This window comes from Dreissena polymorpha, chromosome 7 (genome assembly GCF_020536995.1).
Source record: "Dreissena polymorpha isolate Duluth1 chromosome 7, UMN_Dpol_1.0, whole genome shotgun sequence".
NCBI classification, from domain to species: Eukaryota; Metazoa; Mollusca; class Bivalvia; order Myida; family Dreissenidae; genus Dreissena; species Dreissena polymorpha.
This window is the reverse complement of record NC_068361.1, coordinates 74,665,626-74,685,906: the sequence shown is the minus strand read 5'-3', so window position 1 is coordinate 74,685,906 and position 20,281 is coordinate 74,665,626. Positions and strand designations below refer to the sequence as shown.

The 20,281-nt window shown below is 35.7% G+C and overlaps 1 protein-coding gene across 1 annotated transcript in view; it reads left to right on the top strand.

The window, feature by feature from the left end:
• The window catches only part of LOC127836973 (uncharacterized), a 39,161-nt gene extending 29,152 nt beyond the window's left edge, over window positions 1–10,009 (top strand). Inside the window, exon 5 of the mRNA XM_052363647.1 lies at window positions 5,508–10,009. Within this exon, the coding sequence (XP_052219607.1) occupies window positions 5,508–6,904 (1,397 nt within the window). The 3' untranslated portion in view covers window positions 6,905–10,009. The remainder of the gene's footprint in view (window positions 1–5,507) is intronic.
• The last annotated feature ends 10,272 nt before the right edge of the window (window positions 10,010–20,281 follow it).

Sequence of the window (20,281 nt, the reverse complement as noted above, 5' to 3'; positions counted from 1 at the left end):
AACTCTGAAGGTGATTCACATCAACAACAGATTATTGAAAGTATCCATTATTCCTCGACTTATCCAATCCTGCGTGATGAGCACCAGTGGATCAGGGAGGACATGTCCGGGAATGATGATCTTAATACTGCAGGTAATATGGATTTCCAGCTCGTTTTACTCGTAAATGGAATCTGACCTACTTACTAATAGGAAAATTAAAAATTATCAAAATGTTGCCCATGGTTTCAAACACACCAGTAAATAATACGTAATTCTACAAGAGAAAGAACAATCGTTACAAAGTAATATCTAAATATTTGAGAAAATATTAAGCAAACAAATCAAATGTGCACATCTGTGGGGAATTTGTAAGGGTTTAGTTCCACTTATTATGACCCTCTTCGAAGAAGAAGGGGTAAATTGTTTTGCTGGTTATCTGTCCGTAGACCAGTCTTAATGTCGGTAGACCAGTTCGTTTCTGATCAATAACTTGTTAACGAATTGACTGATTGCATTGATACTTCACATGTGCATGGGCCTTGGACAGTAGATGACTCCTATTGAAATTGGGGTCACTAGGTCAAAGTTCAAGGTCACTATCACTCTAAGTGTGAAAATTGTTTCCGATCATTAAATCTTCAACAAATGGACCGATTGGCTTGATACTTCACATGTGCATAAGCCTTGGACAGTAGGTGACCCCTATTGAAATTGGGGTCACTAGGTCAAAGGTCAAGGTCACTATCACTCTAAGTGTGAAAATAGTTTACGATCAATAACTTGTCAACCAATTGACTAATTGGCTTGATACTTCATATGTGCATTGACCTTGAACAGTAGATGACCCCTTTTGAAATTGGGGTCACTAGTTCAAAGGTCAAGGTCACTATCACACTTAGTGTGAAAATCGTCTCCAATCAATGACTCATCAACCAATTGACCGATTGGCTAGATACTTCACACATGTGCATTGGCCTTGGATAGTAGATGACCTCAAGTGAAATTGGGATCACTAGGCCAAAGGTCAAGGTCACTATCACACTGAGTGTGAAAATTGTTTCTGATCAATAACTCGTCAATGAATTGACAGATTGGCTTGATACTTCACATGTGCATTGGCATTTAACAGAAGATTTTTCCTATTGAAATTGAGGTCACTAGAACAAAGGACAAGGTCACTATCACACTAAGTGGATTCTGATCAATTACTTGTCCACAAATTGACCGATTGGCTTAATACTTAACATTGGCCATTGACAGTAGATGACCCCTATTGAAATTGGGGTCACTAGGTCAAATGTCAAGGTCACTATCACACTAAGTGGGAAAATTGTTTCCGATCAATAACTCGTTAACCAATTGACTGATTGGTGTTTTTCCATGCAATCAAGCTGAAATAAATTGGTTTAAACTAGAAATTGCAAGCCTGATAATCCTCTGTGTGTTCTCAACAGGGTCCAATATCAACAGGGTCCAATATCAAGATCTAACCTGAAAAACATGTTAAATAGGTCCTGAATGAAGAATAATTTGTCATAGCAGTGAGATTTTCAAAAAAAAAATGTTACACATGATTGGACACTGTGTCCAATATTACATTATTAAACTGTGCTACATATTTTTACAGGCAGCATGGCAGGTTTTCACTGTAGCAAGTTTTAGTTGCATCTGTTGCTATCAATAACTTTCCAAGAACTATTTTTTTTTCGTAAAAGCCCATAAACATTCAAAATCAATTAATATTTCCTTTAATATTTCGCAAATAAAGATAACACAAAATCAATGTTCCTTATTGCAACAGCCAAAATTTCAACACTACATGTGGTCTGGTAACATAGATTTAACAAGATACAAAATGCTGTTTTTGTTGGACAATGCAACACATGTTCATGTTCATGTACCATGTTAGTGTTCGTGTGTCTATAAATAAATATCGTTGCAGAAAATTAAAATGGAATATATTGTGCAACAAGAAAATAAAAACTAGCATTTTGTATCTCGTTAAGTCTATGTTACAATACGACATCTAGCGTTGAAATTTTAGCTCAAGGCCAAATTATTAAATTTTGCTAAAATTGCCATAACTTCTTTATTTATGATTAGATTTGATTGATACTTTGACAAAACTACTCTTACCTGACATACCACAATAGACTTCACCCAAACCATCCCCCTTGCCCTCCCCCTCCTCCCCCCGAATCCCCCCCCTATTTTTTTTTAAGATCATCTCACAAATGACCACCACACCCTCACACTATACTATACCCCCCCCCCCCACACACACACACACCCCACCCCCCCCCCAAATTGGTTTTTTTGAAACGGTTAAAAACACAAATATTTATTTTTATTATTTTATGTTTGAAATACCGTCCAACCATCGCACCCAAGAATACCGCCCCCCCCCCCTAATTTTTTTTTTAAAGATTATCTCACAAATGACCACCACACCCTCACACTATACTTTACCACCCCCACCCCCCCATTTTTTAAACGGTTAAAAAAACACAAATATTTATTTTTATTATTTTATGTTTGCAATACCGTCCAACCATCGCACCCAAGAATGCCCCCCCCCCCAAATCCCCCTCCCCCCCCCCGAATTCACCCCCTATTTTTTTTTTAAGATCATCTCACAAATGACCACCACACCCTCACACTATACCCCCCCCCCACCCCACCCCCCCCCCCAAAATATTTTTTGTAACGGTTAAAAAACACGAATATTTATTCTTATTATTTTATGTTTGAAATACCGTCCAACCATCGCACCCCCACCCCCCCCCTCCCCCGAATTTATTAATTGTTTTTGCATTTTTTTCCCGCATTTGTGGAAGATAATGTAATAAATGTCAACGCCCCCACACTATACATCCCTCTATACTCCACCCCCCCCCCTCCTTTTGTGATTAAAAATTAGAGTGCCTTCACCTTTAAAAAGAAAATAGATGAGCGGTCTGCACCCGCAAGGCGGTGCTCTTGTTATGCAACGTTTTTGATAAAACTGTATGGGTTTCTCCCTTAGATAATGAAATTTATTTGAAAATTATTTGTGTAGAATAAGTCGTTTTTAAACGCTAATCAACTATTTAAAACATTTTAACAATTTAAAGTGTGTTGAACATGTTTAAAGACGGATATATGAGAAATATTTTTTATTTAAATAAAAGCATCAAAAGACAACATATACTGACAATATGTTATATACGTCCATGTTCTCTACGTAATTATACATTGGCTAATACATAAATACCCAGATAAATGATAGTAAACATCAAAACAAAATCCTGAGCATCAAAAATATTAGAGTAAAAATGTATAAACCGTGTACCTAAACCGTGTACCACATGTTCTTTAAACGTGATTAACATGTTGAGGATTTGATATCTACGATTTTAGTCGATTACAATGTGATAAGAATCCATGCAAAGTATATTACTTTTTTTAAGTTTCAATATGTATTTATATTAAAATGTTATTCATAATTTTGAAGTGCTGATTGCATGTTTAAATTAGACACGTTTTTGCGCAGATTTATTGTGTAACCATCTTTCCAATAATTAATTATAAATCTTTTACTTTTGATGTCAGTTGAAATTGTGCAATAAATAGGGGTCAAAAGCGTTATAAAGAGTTTGTTAAATATCTATATTGGTGTCACCCTTGGATCATGCTATTTTATTAAAAACGAATATGTGTTGGATACTTCGTTTTCAAATACTGATCAAACAATTACAAGTATATACACGATAAGGAAAATGTAATAAGAAATATAAACAACACGCATATAATACTTATGCACCGATTGAAAATGTAAAAGTATTAAGGGGTGTTGCGGCAGTTTATTTAACCGAGGATATATTTATAGCAACACCGATGCTATTCTCACAACCCAATAGTTTTGTTATCAGAATCATCACAAATTAATGACCGAGTAGGTTCATAATAGGTACTCAGTGGTTCGATCGCAGGTGCCGTTAACTTTTTTTTCTTTCTTTTATTTCATTCTTGTTTTTTCCCTGAAGCTCTTTAGTCCTGTTGTTTACATTAATCAATTTTAAGCATTTAATCACAAACTTCAAAACATGCCGAAATTTGACAACAAGTCCCTGTTATTGATGACTAAGGTTGAGTTTGATACTGTATGGTCTTATGTTTGTGATTAAATATTGAATTAGTTTTGTGTTGTGTTTTTTTGTAAACTGTTGCGATCCCAATTAAGATTGTATACAATCAATAATGTTTATGCATATCTCTTACAGTCTATGTACCGGTACTTGTGTTTCGCCTTATTGCTGTATTTTATGAAATTTGACATAGACGGTAGGGATAGTTAAACAAAAAAAAATCTGTTAAAAGTGCTGTTACCACCGTTTTTAACCAGGTTTTCCGAAGGAATTAACCAGGTTTTTCGAAGGAAAAAACTGGTTATTAGATTGGCGAATGCGGGCGGGCTGGCTTGCGGGCGGGCGGAACAAGCTTGTCCGGGCCATAACTATGTCGTTCATTGTCAGATTTTAAAATCATTTGGCACATGTGTTCACCATTATTGGACGGTGTGTCGCGCGAAATAATTACGTCGATATCTCCAAGGTCAAGGTCAAACTTTGAGTTCAAAGGTCAAAAATGGCCATAAATGAGCTTGTCCTGGCCATAACTATGTCATTCATTGTGAGATTTTAAAATCATTTGGCACATTTGTTCACCACCATGGGACGGTGTGTCGCACGAAAGAATCACGTCAATGTCTCCAATGTCAAGGTCGCCACGACTAAAAATAGATTTAAAAAAAAAAACTTACAAAGGGGGTTAATTTTGTTGGTTATTTCAAAAGTTCAGTTTGAGTTTTCTCCCTTTATCAGATTTTTTTTCACAATGAAAACCTGGTTTTGTGACAATTTTGTCCCTTGTTTATTTTTGTTTTATGATAACAATACGTAGATGAACATATTTGAGCAGTTTCGCAAAAGGTTATTAGATAGAACTTTTTTTAATTCCATTTTTGTGGTTAAAATAGAAAAAATTGACGTGTTTTGGGGTGACATAAAAATTATAAAAATTAAATTTCTTAAAATTTAACTTGTGTTCTCCATTTTTTTGGTAGTGTGTGGTTTCATAAAATGGTATATGATATATCTCAGCTTATATAATGTCTACATGTTGCCAATTTCATAGGTTATTAATCATTTTTATGCAATTAGAGATTTTTCAGTTTTAATGAAAAAGTACATGTTATATAATGGTGAATAAAATCAAAACAAGGCCGGTGACCCTATGTTTTTATTTCATTTTTCATATAATATTAGTATGTATTACTCAAATATAAATTTTGATCAAAAGTTATTAGATGGAAAAAAATCAGCAAAACTGCAGCAACACCCCTTAAGTAATACTTCCCAATGTATTGTATTTTTGTATGGCAATAGGTTCAAACGTTTTAAATTTATCCAAATTATTACCCACGTTAACACTTTTACGTAGTTAATATGTTCGTTACTGTTATAAATGAAAGTGAATGTTTACAGATTCGTCGAGTTCGGTCTCATCGACACTTCCGGTGTGTATTGTACTAAATAGTGCAAATCCAGCCCAGTGTGCAGATCCTCCACCACTACTGCCTTGCATAGAACGCATTGAATTGGAAGATATTACATGTTCGTCTACCTGGCTACGCAGTCTGTTCAGCACATTACTGACACTCGAGCAAAATGCTGTGTGTATACTGACGGAGGTCAGTTGTCAAGGTACATTTATTGATTCCGCAGAATTATCGTGCTTTAAGAAAACATTAGCATACTACAACGGCTATACTTCTTCTCCAGAGTGCGACGTTCTATGGGAGGTTCTCCATGGTCTGAATATAAAGAGCCTTAGTCTGGATACAAGTATAATAAATTGTGCAGGCTCGATGCCCCAGTCACTTTTATCGCTCACTCATCTGGACACGCTTAGTATTAAAGTGGATGATGACAGTCCCGGTCTGTGGGAGGCTCTCCATGGTCTGAATATCAAGAGTCTGAGTCTGAGTGGTCGATATGGATATTTAAACGTACATAATGCAGACTCGATGTCCCAGTCACTTTTATCGCTCACTCATCTGGACACGCTTAGTATTAAAGCGAATAATTACAGTCTCGGTCTGTTGGAGGCTCTCCATGGTCTGAATATCAAGAGTCTGAGTCTGAGTGGTGGGCATGGAGGTTTGTATACGCTTAGTATAAAAGTGGATGATGACAGTCCCGGTCTGTGGAAGGCTCTCCATGGTCTGAATATCAAGAGTCTGAGTCTGTGTGGTCATTATGGATATTTAAACGTACATAATGCAGACTCGATGTCCCAGTCACTTTCATCGCTGACTCATCTTGACACGCTTAGTATTGAAGTGTTTCGTTACTATCCCGGTCTGTGGAAGGCTCTCCATGGTCTGAATATCAAGAGTCTGATTCTGAGTGGTCAGTATGGATATTTGAATGTTAAGCATGCAGAGACGATAGCACAGTCACTGTCATCGCTTAAACAGCTTGAAAAGCTTTCAATATTTTTGCGGACATATATCGACATAAAGCTACCTCAATCATTGAAGTATTTAAATATCTACTGCGTGACATTGCTTCCATCGGAATTACACGAACTTGTGGGCACACTGTCTGCATGTACTCGTACAGTTGAGTGTAAGCTGGAATTCGGTTGCGCTTCTTTCAACGATGCACGCGTAAAATCAATTCCACCTGAGGAATACATTTCAATCCAACAAGAACTGGGGACTCTGAATCACGTTGCCGTGAAACGATTCCAAATATTACACCGGAGACGTAAAACCAATATTTGTGAGTATAATGCCGCATCTCCTTGGTCCGTACGTGCCATTTGTGGTGTCCAAGACGATAATACGGATGATGATAATGTTAACGATGTTGCATAGGAAAGCTTCGTTCTCGCAATCGCCGCATTAAGCAATGAAATCATTAATCGAATTGCAATGCGACTTCTGATTACTCCATCCTCAAACTCATGAATCGTCGATAAATGCGACTGCAACACGTGATAATAACGAGAACAATTGTATTCAGTATGTCTCGAACATTTTAAATAAGAATGATATATCTCTCCTGGATAGCATACATAGACAGTAGGCATTGTCAAACATTAATTCAACAAGTTTAAATAATCTTAACATTTTTGTGACGTGTTATTGGTGTGTAAATGTTTTAAACTGAAAATGTTTGATGAAATGCATGCCAATTTTGTAAAAGTATTTAAAGTATACAAACACCATAAATTCCAACACGCCAAGCAGTTTCATTTCATAGCCAATACTGAATATCATGTACTGTTTTTTCTGCAATATTTATATGCGAAGCAAATTATATGTATGCGTTGTTTCTAGTTCGCGTTAAAGCACATATATATGTACATCTTGTGAACATATTCCAGAACTGCTTAAAAAAGTTTCTATAGCCATGAATATTGCAGAATATCAAATACATTTGATCCCTTATTGACTATAGAATTCCAAACGCTTGTCGTCTTAGAATAAATCATATAATAATGTGTTAAGTTGCTTCTTGTTGACGGTGCGTGTCATGTTGATCTTAATGTTTGTCATTACTGATAGCAGTAACCACATATTGTTGTACACACACATATATATATAACATGTGTGTGTTAATTGTTTAGATGCAACAAGAAAAAGGTGCATACCTTTAGTTTTCATTTAGTTTCAGATTATTTTCAGGTACTAAAATAAATCTATAATAGTATATAATTCTATATTGTGTTCTTGACTAGAATCATTTTTGTTACGCATGTCTTATCTTTATAAACACATGTTTTGGCTGTGACTCTGAGCCAAATATCAGGTTTGGATTTCTTACAAACGGACTTGCATTATACGGTATGGACTCCTTACAAACGGGTTTGCATTATACGGTATGGACTCCTTACAAACGGGTTTGCATTATACGGTTTGGATTTCTTACAAACGGATTTGCATTATACGGTTTAGATTCCTTACAAACGGGTGTGCATTATACGGTTTGGACTCCTTACAACCGGGTGTGCATTCAGCGTTCAGAGGCGGTGATCCCAAATATATTCATGTGTGTTTATGCTGTGTTTTTGTGTATCCGTACACGTGTGTTTTGTCTATAAATTTGAAATAAAGCAGATATTAAGTTTGAACTGAAAAAAAAATAATTGTGATGTGGTCTTGTGCTGTGTGTAGAAGTCGGAATACACGTAGGAAGTTCAAACTCTCGCCTTATTCCAGTTACCCATATCGCATTCGTTATTGGTGACTTCCGATGCAATGCCAACGTTGTTTATTCCGTGGTAAAAACGAACAGCCTACACACGAGAAATTCTGTTTATGAATGTAAAAGTTTATTTGTTTATAATATTTTCTGGATATATATGATATCATTATTAAGTTTGTTTGTATATAACACTTGTTTAAAGATGTTAACCATATATCAACTACAATGAAACGATTTACGTTGGCTTAAGCGCATACGATAACACGCATTCAATATAGATAAAGATTGAGCACCCATATATATGAAAAAAACATTAACATGTTGTCAAACATTGTAGGAAACTTAAACGTGTGAGAGTTTTATAAATCTGGGTTTTATTTAAAGAACGAAAATTCATACATTAATAACTAGTCTGTTAATTAAAAAAAATGCGTGTGTGGTTTTACAACAAATGAATACAAACGAAAATTATTTGTTAAAATTAGTCTGAATAATCATTTTATCGTTATTTTCACGGCGCTTGGTTATTTCTTTTTATGTTTGTGTGTTGCCTTTTTGTCGTAAAGGATCATATGTAATTAATATAGGTTTCTGTATTTTGTATTAATAACACCGTTGTGCACATCTAAAACATGTGTACCTCAACGAATTAAGTATTATCTTCACAATCAAAACATCTGTGCCTTACTCAAATACCGGAAATTTATGAATGAGCTATCTTCATATCTTAATTTTAAATTGTTTTTAAAGATGTGTGTGCATACAATATACATTAAATACATAATATTACTTTCGAAAAGTGAAATATCACATACAACGAAAAAAGTTGCACTTGTTTAAACCATATTTCTTTAGAGAAGTAAACGATGCAGACGATGTCAAACACAACTTTATTACAGTCAACAAATAAAGTAGCAATAAACACAGTATAAACCCATATATAATATGAAAAGAAACAGCAAGTGCAGAAGTTACAAACCTTTTTATACTTGAAAGTTAATATATACATCGCACTCTACTGCAATTGGTGTTTGTTTAATTTAGATTCTTTGCAGAATAATGAAAACAGTGTAAGTAGTTTTCGCATGTTTATTTACAGAAGTAAAATATGCAGAGGATACAAAACAGTAGAAAAACGCATGCTATATGAAAAGTACGGACACAATCAAACGCAAAGAAATCATCCAGCGCCGTTAAATTTAAATAAATAAAAGATTTAACTAATTGTATGTGTGTTTTTTTAATGTGGACTTTTGCACAACAAATATTATAATAATTTAATCACAGTGTAAGATACTTGTCATTCATTTTCTAATTTCGCTTCTTTTATCTCCGACTTCTTGTGATATTGCTGATATTTTAACACAGATCACGGTCGCCATATGGGACTTGTTCTGGGAAAACTGGGCTTAACGCATCTGCGTAGTGTCGTCACAGATAAGCTAATCAGGGAGACACTTTACGCATAAAGTGTATTTTAGGTTAGAAGAGACTTCGTTTTAACAAACATTCCATAAAAGAGAAAAACGCTGTCCCTGATTAGACCGTGCGGACTGAACAGACCAAGCTGTGATACACTTAATGCTCATGCATTTAGCCTAGTTTTCCCAGAACGAAATTCGTATATGACGAGTCGTGTAGAACAGTGGTGGTATTAAAATGACTAATTAATTCGACCATAGGTGGCCAGACTCAAATAATGATGATTCTATTAAAAATAGTTATTATATATGATTACGGTTGAATGAAAATCGATATTGACCGAAAACAAACTATTTCGTTACTTTTTATTATGCCCCCTTTCGAAGAAGAGAGGGTATATTGTTTTGCTGGATGTTGGTCAGTCTGTCGGTCTGTCGGTAGACCAGTTCGTCTCCGATCAATAACTCGTCAATGGATTGACCGATTGGCTTGCAACTTCACATGTGCATTTGACTTGGACAGTAGATGACTCCTCTTGAAATTGGTGTCACTAGGTCAAAGGTCAAGGTCATTGTCACAATTAGTGTGTAAATCATTTCCGATCAATAACTCGTCAACATTGACCGGTTGGCTTGGTACTTCACATGTGCCTTGGAAAGTAGATGATTCCTATTGAAATTCGGGTCACTAGGTCAAAGGTCAAGGTCAATGTCTTAATAAGAGTGAACATCGTTTATGATCAATAACTCGTAAACGGATGGGCGGATTTGCTTGATACTTCACATGTCCCTTGGCCTTGGACAGTATATAACCTCTATTGAAATTTGGGTCACTAGCTCAAAGATCAAGGTCACTGTCACAATAAGTGTATAATCGTTTCCGATCAATAACTCGTAAACGATTTGACCGATTATCTTGATACTTCACATGTGTATTAGCCTTGAACTGTAGATGACCCCTACAGCAATTGAGGTCACTAGCTCCAAGATCAAGGTCACTGTCTGAAAAAGTGTCAAAATCGTTTCTGATCAATAACTTGTCAACCAATTGACCGATTGGCTTGATACTCCCCATGACCATTTGCCTTTGAAAGCAGATGAACCCTTTAAAATTGGGGTCACTTGGTCAAAGTTCAAGCTCACTGTCACAATAAGTGTGAAAATCGTTTCCGATCAATAACTCGTCAACAAATTGACTTACTGGCTTAAAACTTCACATGTGCATTCGCCTTGGACAGCAGTTAGCCCCTATTGACAATTGGGGTCACTAGTTCAAAGCCCTGTTTGGAGGGGGGGGGGGGCATTTGTCTCCGACCGCGGAACTCTTTTTAACTGCCGTTACAACTTTAATATATTTTTAAAGGGTTATATTTTGAGTACAAAAACAATAAAAAAGAAATGGATCGATATTGTTTACTGTTATCTTGCATTTGTAAGCAGGATATTTTTTGATAAGGCGAATATTCGTTTGTAAATAACTGATATTTCCCTGTTAACCACATAAAAGTGTTTTTTTTAAATGAAACGTTGTTGTTTATGGATTGAATTCGAATTATTCGTTCAACCTTTTAGTATTGCATTTTATCGCTCATTGTCTACCGCCTACGTTGTATCTATAGACAAATTTATAACACATCTGTGATTCGGCCATGGTAATAGATACTATCTCATCCATTGAAAAGGGTCGTGTCCTATTTCTTCTTTAATGCTTCAACATAACTTGATCACGGTTTGTTTAAATAGCGATTTGTTTAAATAATTGTCGTACATATTCAACAAATTGTATGCATTATCTTTAATCAAACGATATAACGCTATCGACTATAAACAATGTTTGAACTATTGATTCATTAACGTCATAATCGTACTCATCATTCCAAATCGATAACATTATGAGGCATTTGGAACGCTTTGCATCGATAATTTCGAAACAAAAACGTCGTTCATTACTAAAGCGGGTCTGTTTCGCCTCACAAAAAGAACGACGACGAGGCGCAGCGCTAGCTCGTGGGGTTTTGCTTTCAGAGGTCTCGGGTTCGAAACACGAGGATGACAATATGTTTTATTTATTGTTTTTCTTGGTTAAACAATTTATTAAAATGATATAAGTTTAAGTAAACATATTTAATGCCATTTTTCCAAAACTGCAAAATATGTAAACAAGTCCTCTTAAGCTTTTAGTAGTACATACTAATGGCTCAAAGCGACCTGGATGGTCAATAACAGGGAATAGATTATTGTGTAGCGAGAGGACGACTTTCCGAGGCAGCCATCGACCGCTTTGCGGTCTAACAATTCCGATGTGCCTTCTGGCCAATTACATGAGCAACTGTATGATTAATAACTTGTCTCTGGATACCTTGCCTTTGATTGACAAAATAAAAATAAATGAAGTCACTAGCATATTTAGAGTGCGACGTACAATGTGGACTACATACTTGAGGTCGACCAGTGGCGCAGTTAAGCTCCCTGATTTAATGACGGTGTTCTTTTCGCCCCGGAGGCCTTTGGCTTTAACGAAGCTAACTTATGCCTAAATGGTGCTACTGGGTTCCACAAAGCTGACCTGCGCCTAAATGAGGCTACTTATTTCAGTGACACCCCATGTCTTTCCAAGACACCTTACCTAGAATACACCACGGATACTTGCGGCCATTCGAATTGTCTTCGAAGTTTCCATCGGCTTCAAAACCACCTCTGCAACACTGGCAGCACCGTAATGAAACTGTAATGTGCAGCCAACGTGCATGGGGAAAGCCGAAGTACCCGCTGGAAACTCCACTTATCCCAACCACCAACCAACCTCACATGCTCCGGGAGAGGGGATTGAACCCGGATCGCTTAGATGAAACACGCGTGTACCGCACACTGGCTGATAAGTCAATTTTAAAGTTTATGGCATCCTTCCGCGTTTGACGCTTCATTAAATGTGGACCCGGAGCGTGTTCTAGCTGTGTTACCTAATTAACTACTTGACTCACGAAAGTTGATACGAATTTTGAATTCTTACAGCAATGTCTAGCTTTTGATTTTTTACTGATATATATATATTTGCTATTTTAGTGTGGTCTAATGTTGGTGGGGGGGAGGTACCTGAGTACCAGGAAGAAAGTCACTTGTCCGGTATTGTGACCACCAATCAAACTCACTTTCTTCAGGGAAGGATGGTTGAAGCCAGGTCGCATAGGTGAGAAGCGCGTATAGCAAACCATTGCGCTTAGATGACAGCTTGTTGAAATTGTCTTACAATGTGTCTAGTTTGGGGTTTATAACGTCTTTTTCGAGTCTAAGGCTACATTATGTGTGGAACCGGGATGTGCCCTAGCACTCCTGCATAATTAGCGTGCAGGACTCACAAAAAATTGGAATAATTTTGAATGAAAGCTTAAATTCTCAGCTATTTCGTTGTTTCTGAAAGATTTTGCACTGATTGTTGTGGTCTTGTGTTGTTGTCGAAAATAGGAGTACCAATAGGACACCCCACATGTCCGGTATGGTGACAACCAACAAAATAGACATGCTTCTGGGAACGGGAAATCAATCCGGGTCGCCTAGGTCAAAATCGAGTGGCCCAACCACTGCGCTCGCAGGACAGACGGCAAAATGACTGACAATCGATTTGCGAACAATCGATTTGCGAGCAATTATACATAGGCAATTCGAGCGGATCCGAGCTTGTTTATCAGAAGATCACGACTTGAAAACTTAAAACGTTTCCGACTGCTCTTCGCATTCGACGATTACTACAAATTATATTTCTCATTCACCGACAAAACCACCACCCTAATTTAAAAGAAAGATGTCTTGCAATACATTTCTAACATATGCAATACCTAACATATCACTACTTACCTCAATTTGTGAATACGCATGACATTTCCATATGTTAGATGGTAAACTAAGGGATGTAACTATGTTGTAATAGTGGAAAAACGTGAAGCATCGTATTTTACCCGAAACTTTTCGCCACAATTCCAACTAAGTGGCTTCCGTACGTACTCTAAATCAAATCAGATTATTCCAGAACGACAGTTTTAGTATGTCGTCCTTAATGTGAGTCGCGTCCTGCTTTCGAAGCGCAACACCGAAGTACATTGATCTATAAACAATGTCTACCTGCAATATAGACGTGCATGTAATTTAACCGTCGTGTAAGATAACGAATGTTAAAATCTAGAGCGTGTTTCAGTACGGGATGAGTTATAAATCCGAAAAAGCGTGTGATGTTTATTCACCTACTGTATGTAGTATTGGAAACGAAACGGGTTGACCTTGGCTGACAATTATTATAAATGTAATATGTGTATTTTGAAGCAACGGTTTAGAGTTCGGATTATCACTTTCAGATCTAGTGATATGAATTGTTTAGTCTTTATGTAAATAAATTTTAATTATCGATCATTTTATGTTATGTTATTTAGAAAAAGTGGTTGTCTGTGTGGTCATATAAATCACATACTATTTCAAAGATTCTGTTTGCACATTTGTGAAAGGTACAGGTTCCTCGTGAGTTTTAAAAAATGCGCAAACGCATTATAAAATTGGAAAAATTCGCGTCGTGAAATAAACGGGTCTTTTTCAAAACGCCATCTAAGTGTTCTTTGTTCTGCCTTTTCTGTTGAAAAGTTTTTGGACGGAAAATAGGAAATTTGAAATGTTTAATGAATGGGAAAGTGGCTTTACGGGTGATTTATATCGAAGGGAAAAGTCGCAGAATTTAATAATATTTGTTCTTGGTTGTAAGTTCTGAAAAAGTACTAATACTTGAAGCTTAAATGGACTTTTTCACATTTTGCAAAAACGAAAATAAATACAAAAACATGTCATAGATTGAGAAAACAATGTGTGTATCATAATAAATAAAAGGAACATGATAAAAGTATGTTTTGTTTATTGATAATCAGAGGTAGAAACTGTAACATTTGTAAAGCTTATTAGCGCTTTATTACGATAATTTAAAAGAAACGCCTATAACCAAAATAGGGTTTAGACTACATTTGAATATAAAAAGCATTCGTGGTGTTGTAATAGCGCATTAATGTTTGCTTCTTGAAGTTCCTGGTTTGATCCCCACGACAGGCATATTTTTGTTTTATCTGTTCAGTGTAATATATATTGATCAAAATAGTAAAGATTTGTTTATCCTTTATTATTGTGGTATTTTATTCATGCCCCTGGCTTGTGTTAACAAACAAATCTGCGCGGCATATAATTTATACATCTGCAAGAACACATCTATTTCTGCAGGTATAAATGGACTCTTGGATTGGAAATTAAATATAAAATTGAAATTTCCAATTGATCTTCTCCACTTTTCGATGTGCGTGTGTACGTCAGCTTGGTTAAGACATTTATAAAATTAAGTTTGTTTTGCACTCCTCATATTTAGTTTTGTAATTTGTGCGAGTAAGGCTTTTTAATATTTGTATTTTCAGAGTTTAATAGATAAAAAAATTGACAGTGCTTGAAAATACATGTAACTGTATTGTTTATTTATTTTGTGTCGTACATTCCATGTATTCAAACTTAAGGTAGCGCACCTCTAATGATTTCCCGCGATTTATTGTACGATCATTGCCGATCTTCAATGATCGCTTATTTCCGAGAGATGCATTTTATTTTTTTCAAACTTTGATTTATGTTTAACTTATTCATTTAGAATACATTATTTTCACTCTAAATATTGACTTTAATCCAATTATCATCTGAAAAATACAATTTCGCGATTTCTTCAAAGATCGGGCGAGCCTTTTTACCTGTTTACTTATGGATATCTAATTTACGATTGCACTGATGTGAACTGGTCGTGGCCAAGTGGTTAAGGCGATGAACTAGAAATCTTTTGGGATCTTCCCGCGCAGGTTCGATTCCTGCCGACATCGCATACTTGTTGCGACGCGTTTTATTTCTTTTCTAACGTAATTTGATTTAATATAGCACATAATTTATGTTTATTGTTAAATATGTTGAAAATTGTATGCACATCCTTCAATTTTAAAATAAAAACAACGTTATAGCTACATTGATTAATTTACTGCTGAAAATACGAATGATGCATGTTGCATTTTTATTTTTATTTCAAAAAGTAAACGGTAAATCTGTCTATTTTTTGGTATTTTTGCTGTATATGTTGTTTCTATAAAAACTAAGTTTAAAATATAACTTAAATGATACTATTTTGAATTTTATGACACTTTGTTTTTAACCGACCCAATTTTTACTTGGCTGAAATCACTTACATTTCATGGCGCTATTCCATAGATTAAAATTTGTAAAAAATAAATGTCTGTAAGATAATACTTATTTCATCATGTTTAAACTTTAAACACCTTTACTGCATCTGTACACACCAACTGCATGCCCATATTTGGAAATTTGAATGAATTATGGAACTTTTATATACCCTAGGGGTGAAAATAAACTGGACAAAAGCCGAGCGTGAGGGTGGTTGTGAAAAAATCGGTATATTTTTTTAAAAAGCATGGAAAGCCTACCTACAAATTTGCATGTAGTTCAGTGAAATGATGCTGATTTGGAAAATAATTAATTAAATTATATTTGGATATGTGCCCATTAGAGGTGCGCTACCTTAAAGAAAATTGCTTGAGTCATGCTGTTGATGGTATATCAGTTCTGCGCTTAATCATGTTTGATTTAGTATTAATGCTATTTAACCTGTTTACCGCGGCTATACGTTTTTGTTATAAAAAATTAATAATGAAATGAAACAACGTCATATATGATTCCCTATGAAATTCATGTATCCGATATTTGTACACGCGTTGACGCAAATGATGATTCCATTAGTCTCGCGAGAACACAAGATTGCAGGCTAAATTATACTTTGTGGTATTTTCTTTTAAATTGGAAATTCTGTGAAAAGGCCTATTTCACAGACAATAAAGGTGCAAACAAAGTCTCTGGCGTTAACATTAATAAAGATTTATTTATTAACAATTGTGTTACGTTAATGTTACCGATTCTAGATTGTTTTTAAATTGCTATCAAAGAAACTAATTGAAATGCATGACATTTAATGACTATATATCGTTGGATTGTTGTATTATAAAATGTATTGAAAGCGTCGTAAAAAGACTCAAAGATGTGTCTCTGATAATCATGATAATCATTGTGTGCTCTGTATCTCGCTACCGTAAATGTAACACGTGTTTTTCCGTAAATGTGTTAACAGCCTCGCGTGAACGTATGCATGCTCTTAACATACAACTATCGAACAAATTAGCAACAAAATGGAAGATTATGATCAGTCTTCGCCGGAAGGCAATGAGTGCATATGGAAATTTCCCACCGTTTTCACCAAACACGTCCTTATTTTTAGAGAGATTGCATGAGACGGAAAAAAAGTATCCTTTCTTGCAGTATTTTGTTTTCGAAAATGTTTTTGAAGTTTCTTCCCCAACAGAGCTCTCTTACAAAATACGTAAGTATGGGGTCCTTGGCGAACCACATGAAGCTGGTTCAAAAATCTGTGTGTTTTTATGTCAGCGAATCACGACGACAACGAGAACATGCAACTGACGATGACTGATTTTACGCAGCCTAAAATGTCTTGTCGACCATGCATAATCTGCGCTGCGTTAGCTATAATGTGCGGCCAAGATCTCTAGCCGATGTCAACTTTTGACATTGATACTTCCATTGACTAATGTCGATATCTAAATCCAGGGCCGTACCCAGGAAATGTTGACTGGGGGGAGTGGGGGCCCAAACGGGGAGGGTGCGGGAGGGGTTGCCCCTCCCTAATAGATTTTTGTTTATTAGGCACTGTTCAAGGTGAATTTTAATGCATATAAAAACATGTGTTGTGTTTTAAATTTATGGATATATAACAAGTAAATCAGCACCTTTCTGAAGTCTAAAGCTGTTACCATTACGGGCAGTCCATAAAATTTGTCACGCTCCAGGTGGGGGGATGGTGAGTAAGAAAGTGACAGTTTGTGACATGGGGGAGGGGAGTCAGGCCATGTGTGATGTCACACATTTATTTAAAAAAAAATGTATAATTTATTTATTATTTCTTTAGTAGATTTAAAATTAATTTTCAAAAATTTGTTAAACATTTGAATAAGTTCTATGTCAAAATAAGACGAATTGCGTATCTCCTGATTCTGTTGTTCGAATGTTTAATAGGCAACTTGGCTGGGCCGGCTTATTCAATAGGCACACCCTCCCACAGATTTCAATGACGAAATAATTTGACTGTTCCATTTTTAGTTAGTAAAGGGTTGAAAGAAAATCTAAATTATAATTTCGTTTTTATTGGAGGTTAATACGTGGATAAATATTCATACTGCTCATCGTAACAACCCTACAGTTATAAAAGCCTGTAATGTGAAAGTTCTTTTACTGGTAAGTGAAGTTTTAATACGGTTTATAGTGAATTGGGTTTTAGATTAAATTTAAATTATTAAAAAAAATGTTCGAAAGTGTGAGTTTGTGACGTACTTTAGGGAAGGGGGTCCAAGATTTTATAACAGTTTGTGACATGCCCGGGTAAAAATGGTAAAAAAAGCGTGACATGCTTTATCAACGACCCCTTGGTGTGAAATTCACACACATGTTTAAAGCTTTAGATTTCAGAAATGTATTACACTTTATAAAGAAGTAAAAGCAACCTTTGAAACTAAAAAATCTTTATTATGAAATGTAACATAAAGTATGACTGTAGAGGAGGTTTGATTTCAAAGAGAAAATACTACTATGGTTATATGTCAGTAACTGAATTATAACCTACTAGTATTTTCTCTTTGAAATCAAACCTCCTCTATATAAAATTTCAAAGTAAATTCATTATAAAATGTTTATCATCAACAAGACAGTTTTCACAGAAATGTTTAATAAGCTATAACTCTAGAGGAGGTTTGAATTCAAAAGAGAAAACACTATTATCGTTCAGACCTACGACCTTCTGTATCAGTTCCATCCATTCGCTGTTTCTCTTTCCTTGTCCAATCAAAAGACGTGTTACAACCACCATCAAAAGATGAAGCATTGAGCACAATGGGTAATTGACAAATCGGGGATGTGTGATAGAAAATGGACGAGGCTGAAAAAGCGAACTAAACTTTTTACATGTTGCTGCAGCCGAACCTACTAACGATTCTTACTTAGATTTGCATTTGACATGAATCTACTTGATGCATGAAATATTTAAAAAGTGCGTTCTGTTCCTGAGATACCTACACACACTTCTTCTTAATAAATGTATTTAGATCTTCACCTTGTGAGAAAGAAACATAAGTCAATTCAGGTTCGACCTTTTACTACCATTATAAATATTCAACTGACAATTATAAATAACAATTACAATAATGATGCCGTCTTAAAAATATGAACGATCGCGCAGTCGGCGACCTCGTACGACGACGCGCCAAAATCACAACATTCTCCCGGCCGCGAAAAATATAAAACACATATTTAGTAATATTAACATAACATAAACACTAGTTTATAAGAAAAGTCAATGTTGATTAGATATCACACCACAATACCCAATGCCGATCGTATCACAATATTATCACTGAGAATTACTTGTCAATGCGCTCACTTTGAGTTGAGTGGATATAGTTTTGTTATAGGCCTACTTGTGAACAGAACATTGCTTGTGCGCAAATGTGCAGCGCGAATTGGTTCATCATTTCCGAATGATCACATCCGGAGCAATGTTGTATTCCCTAGCGTCAATCGTCTGCGGCATTTCGGTTGCGAGCAATGGCGGCGGTTCGTCTTTCACGACTTCCGGTATCTTTGTTACAACCCGTTTTGTAATAAAAGCCCGAATTGTAATAATTATTACAAAGTGGGTTGCGATGCATTATTACATTTCGGGTCGACAGTAACAAGCCGTTTTGTAATAAAAACCCGAAAGGTAGTAAATGTTATCATGTCCATTAAATCAGAGATACAGACTTTTTTAGAAGTTATTTTCATGTTTAAAGTTCACCTGCCACGGTTTTAAAAACCCGTAAAACACCTTTATTTATCGAATTAAGTGCATATCTAAACTATTTCGCACCTCACTTCATTTCAAATACGGTGTTATTAGCGAGAACGAATAGAACAAAGTCGCGATTTTCACACATTCCGATGTTCTCGCCATTTTCATTCAAACCGGAAGTGACGTCATAGGCACTCAATAACGACTCAAATACGAGCCGACATTATAAATGGCTTCAGATGTATTATATCTTGCAACTTTAGTTAAAAAATTGTTGAAAAATGGAAGAATGATAGCGATTACGATGAGTTTTCCGTTCAACCGTATATGTATGAGCCAGAATTTAGTGACAGTCAATCAGATTTTTCTGACTCGGACAGCGAGGAAAATTGTGCCGATGCCCAAGACGACCATCGTGTTGGGAATACGGATTGGTAAATATATAATTTTGTAACATGCAGGTGTCGGCAAAAAACAAAATAAAATTATTCTTTGATTGTTATTCTACAGTACAAGCTTGTTGAATATGACTAGGTTGTATGGTTTAATTATTATAAATTATAACGGATACTTGAACCTGTTCTGATTAGGAAGGAATGTTTGTATTGCAATTCGACGTATTTCTTTTATTTTCAGGTGTGCATGTTTATGTTGCACACCATATC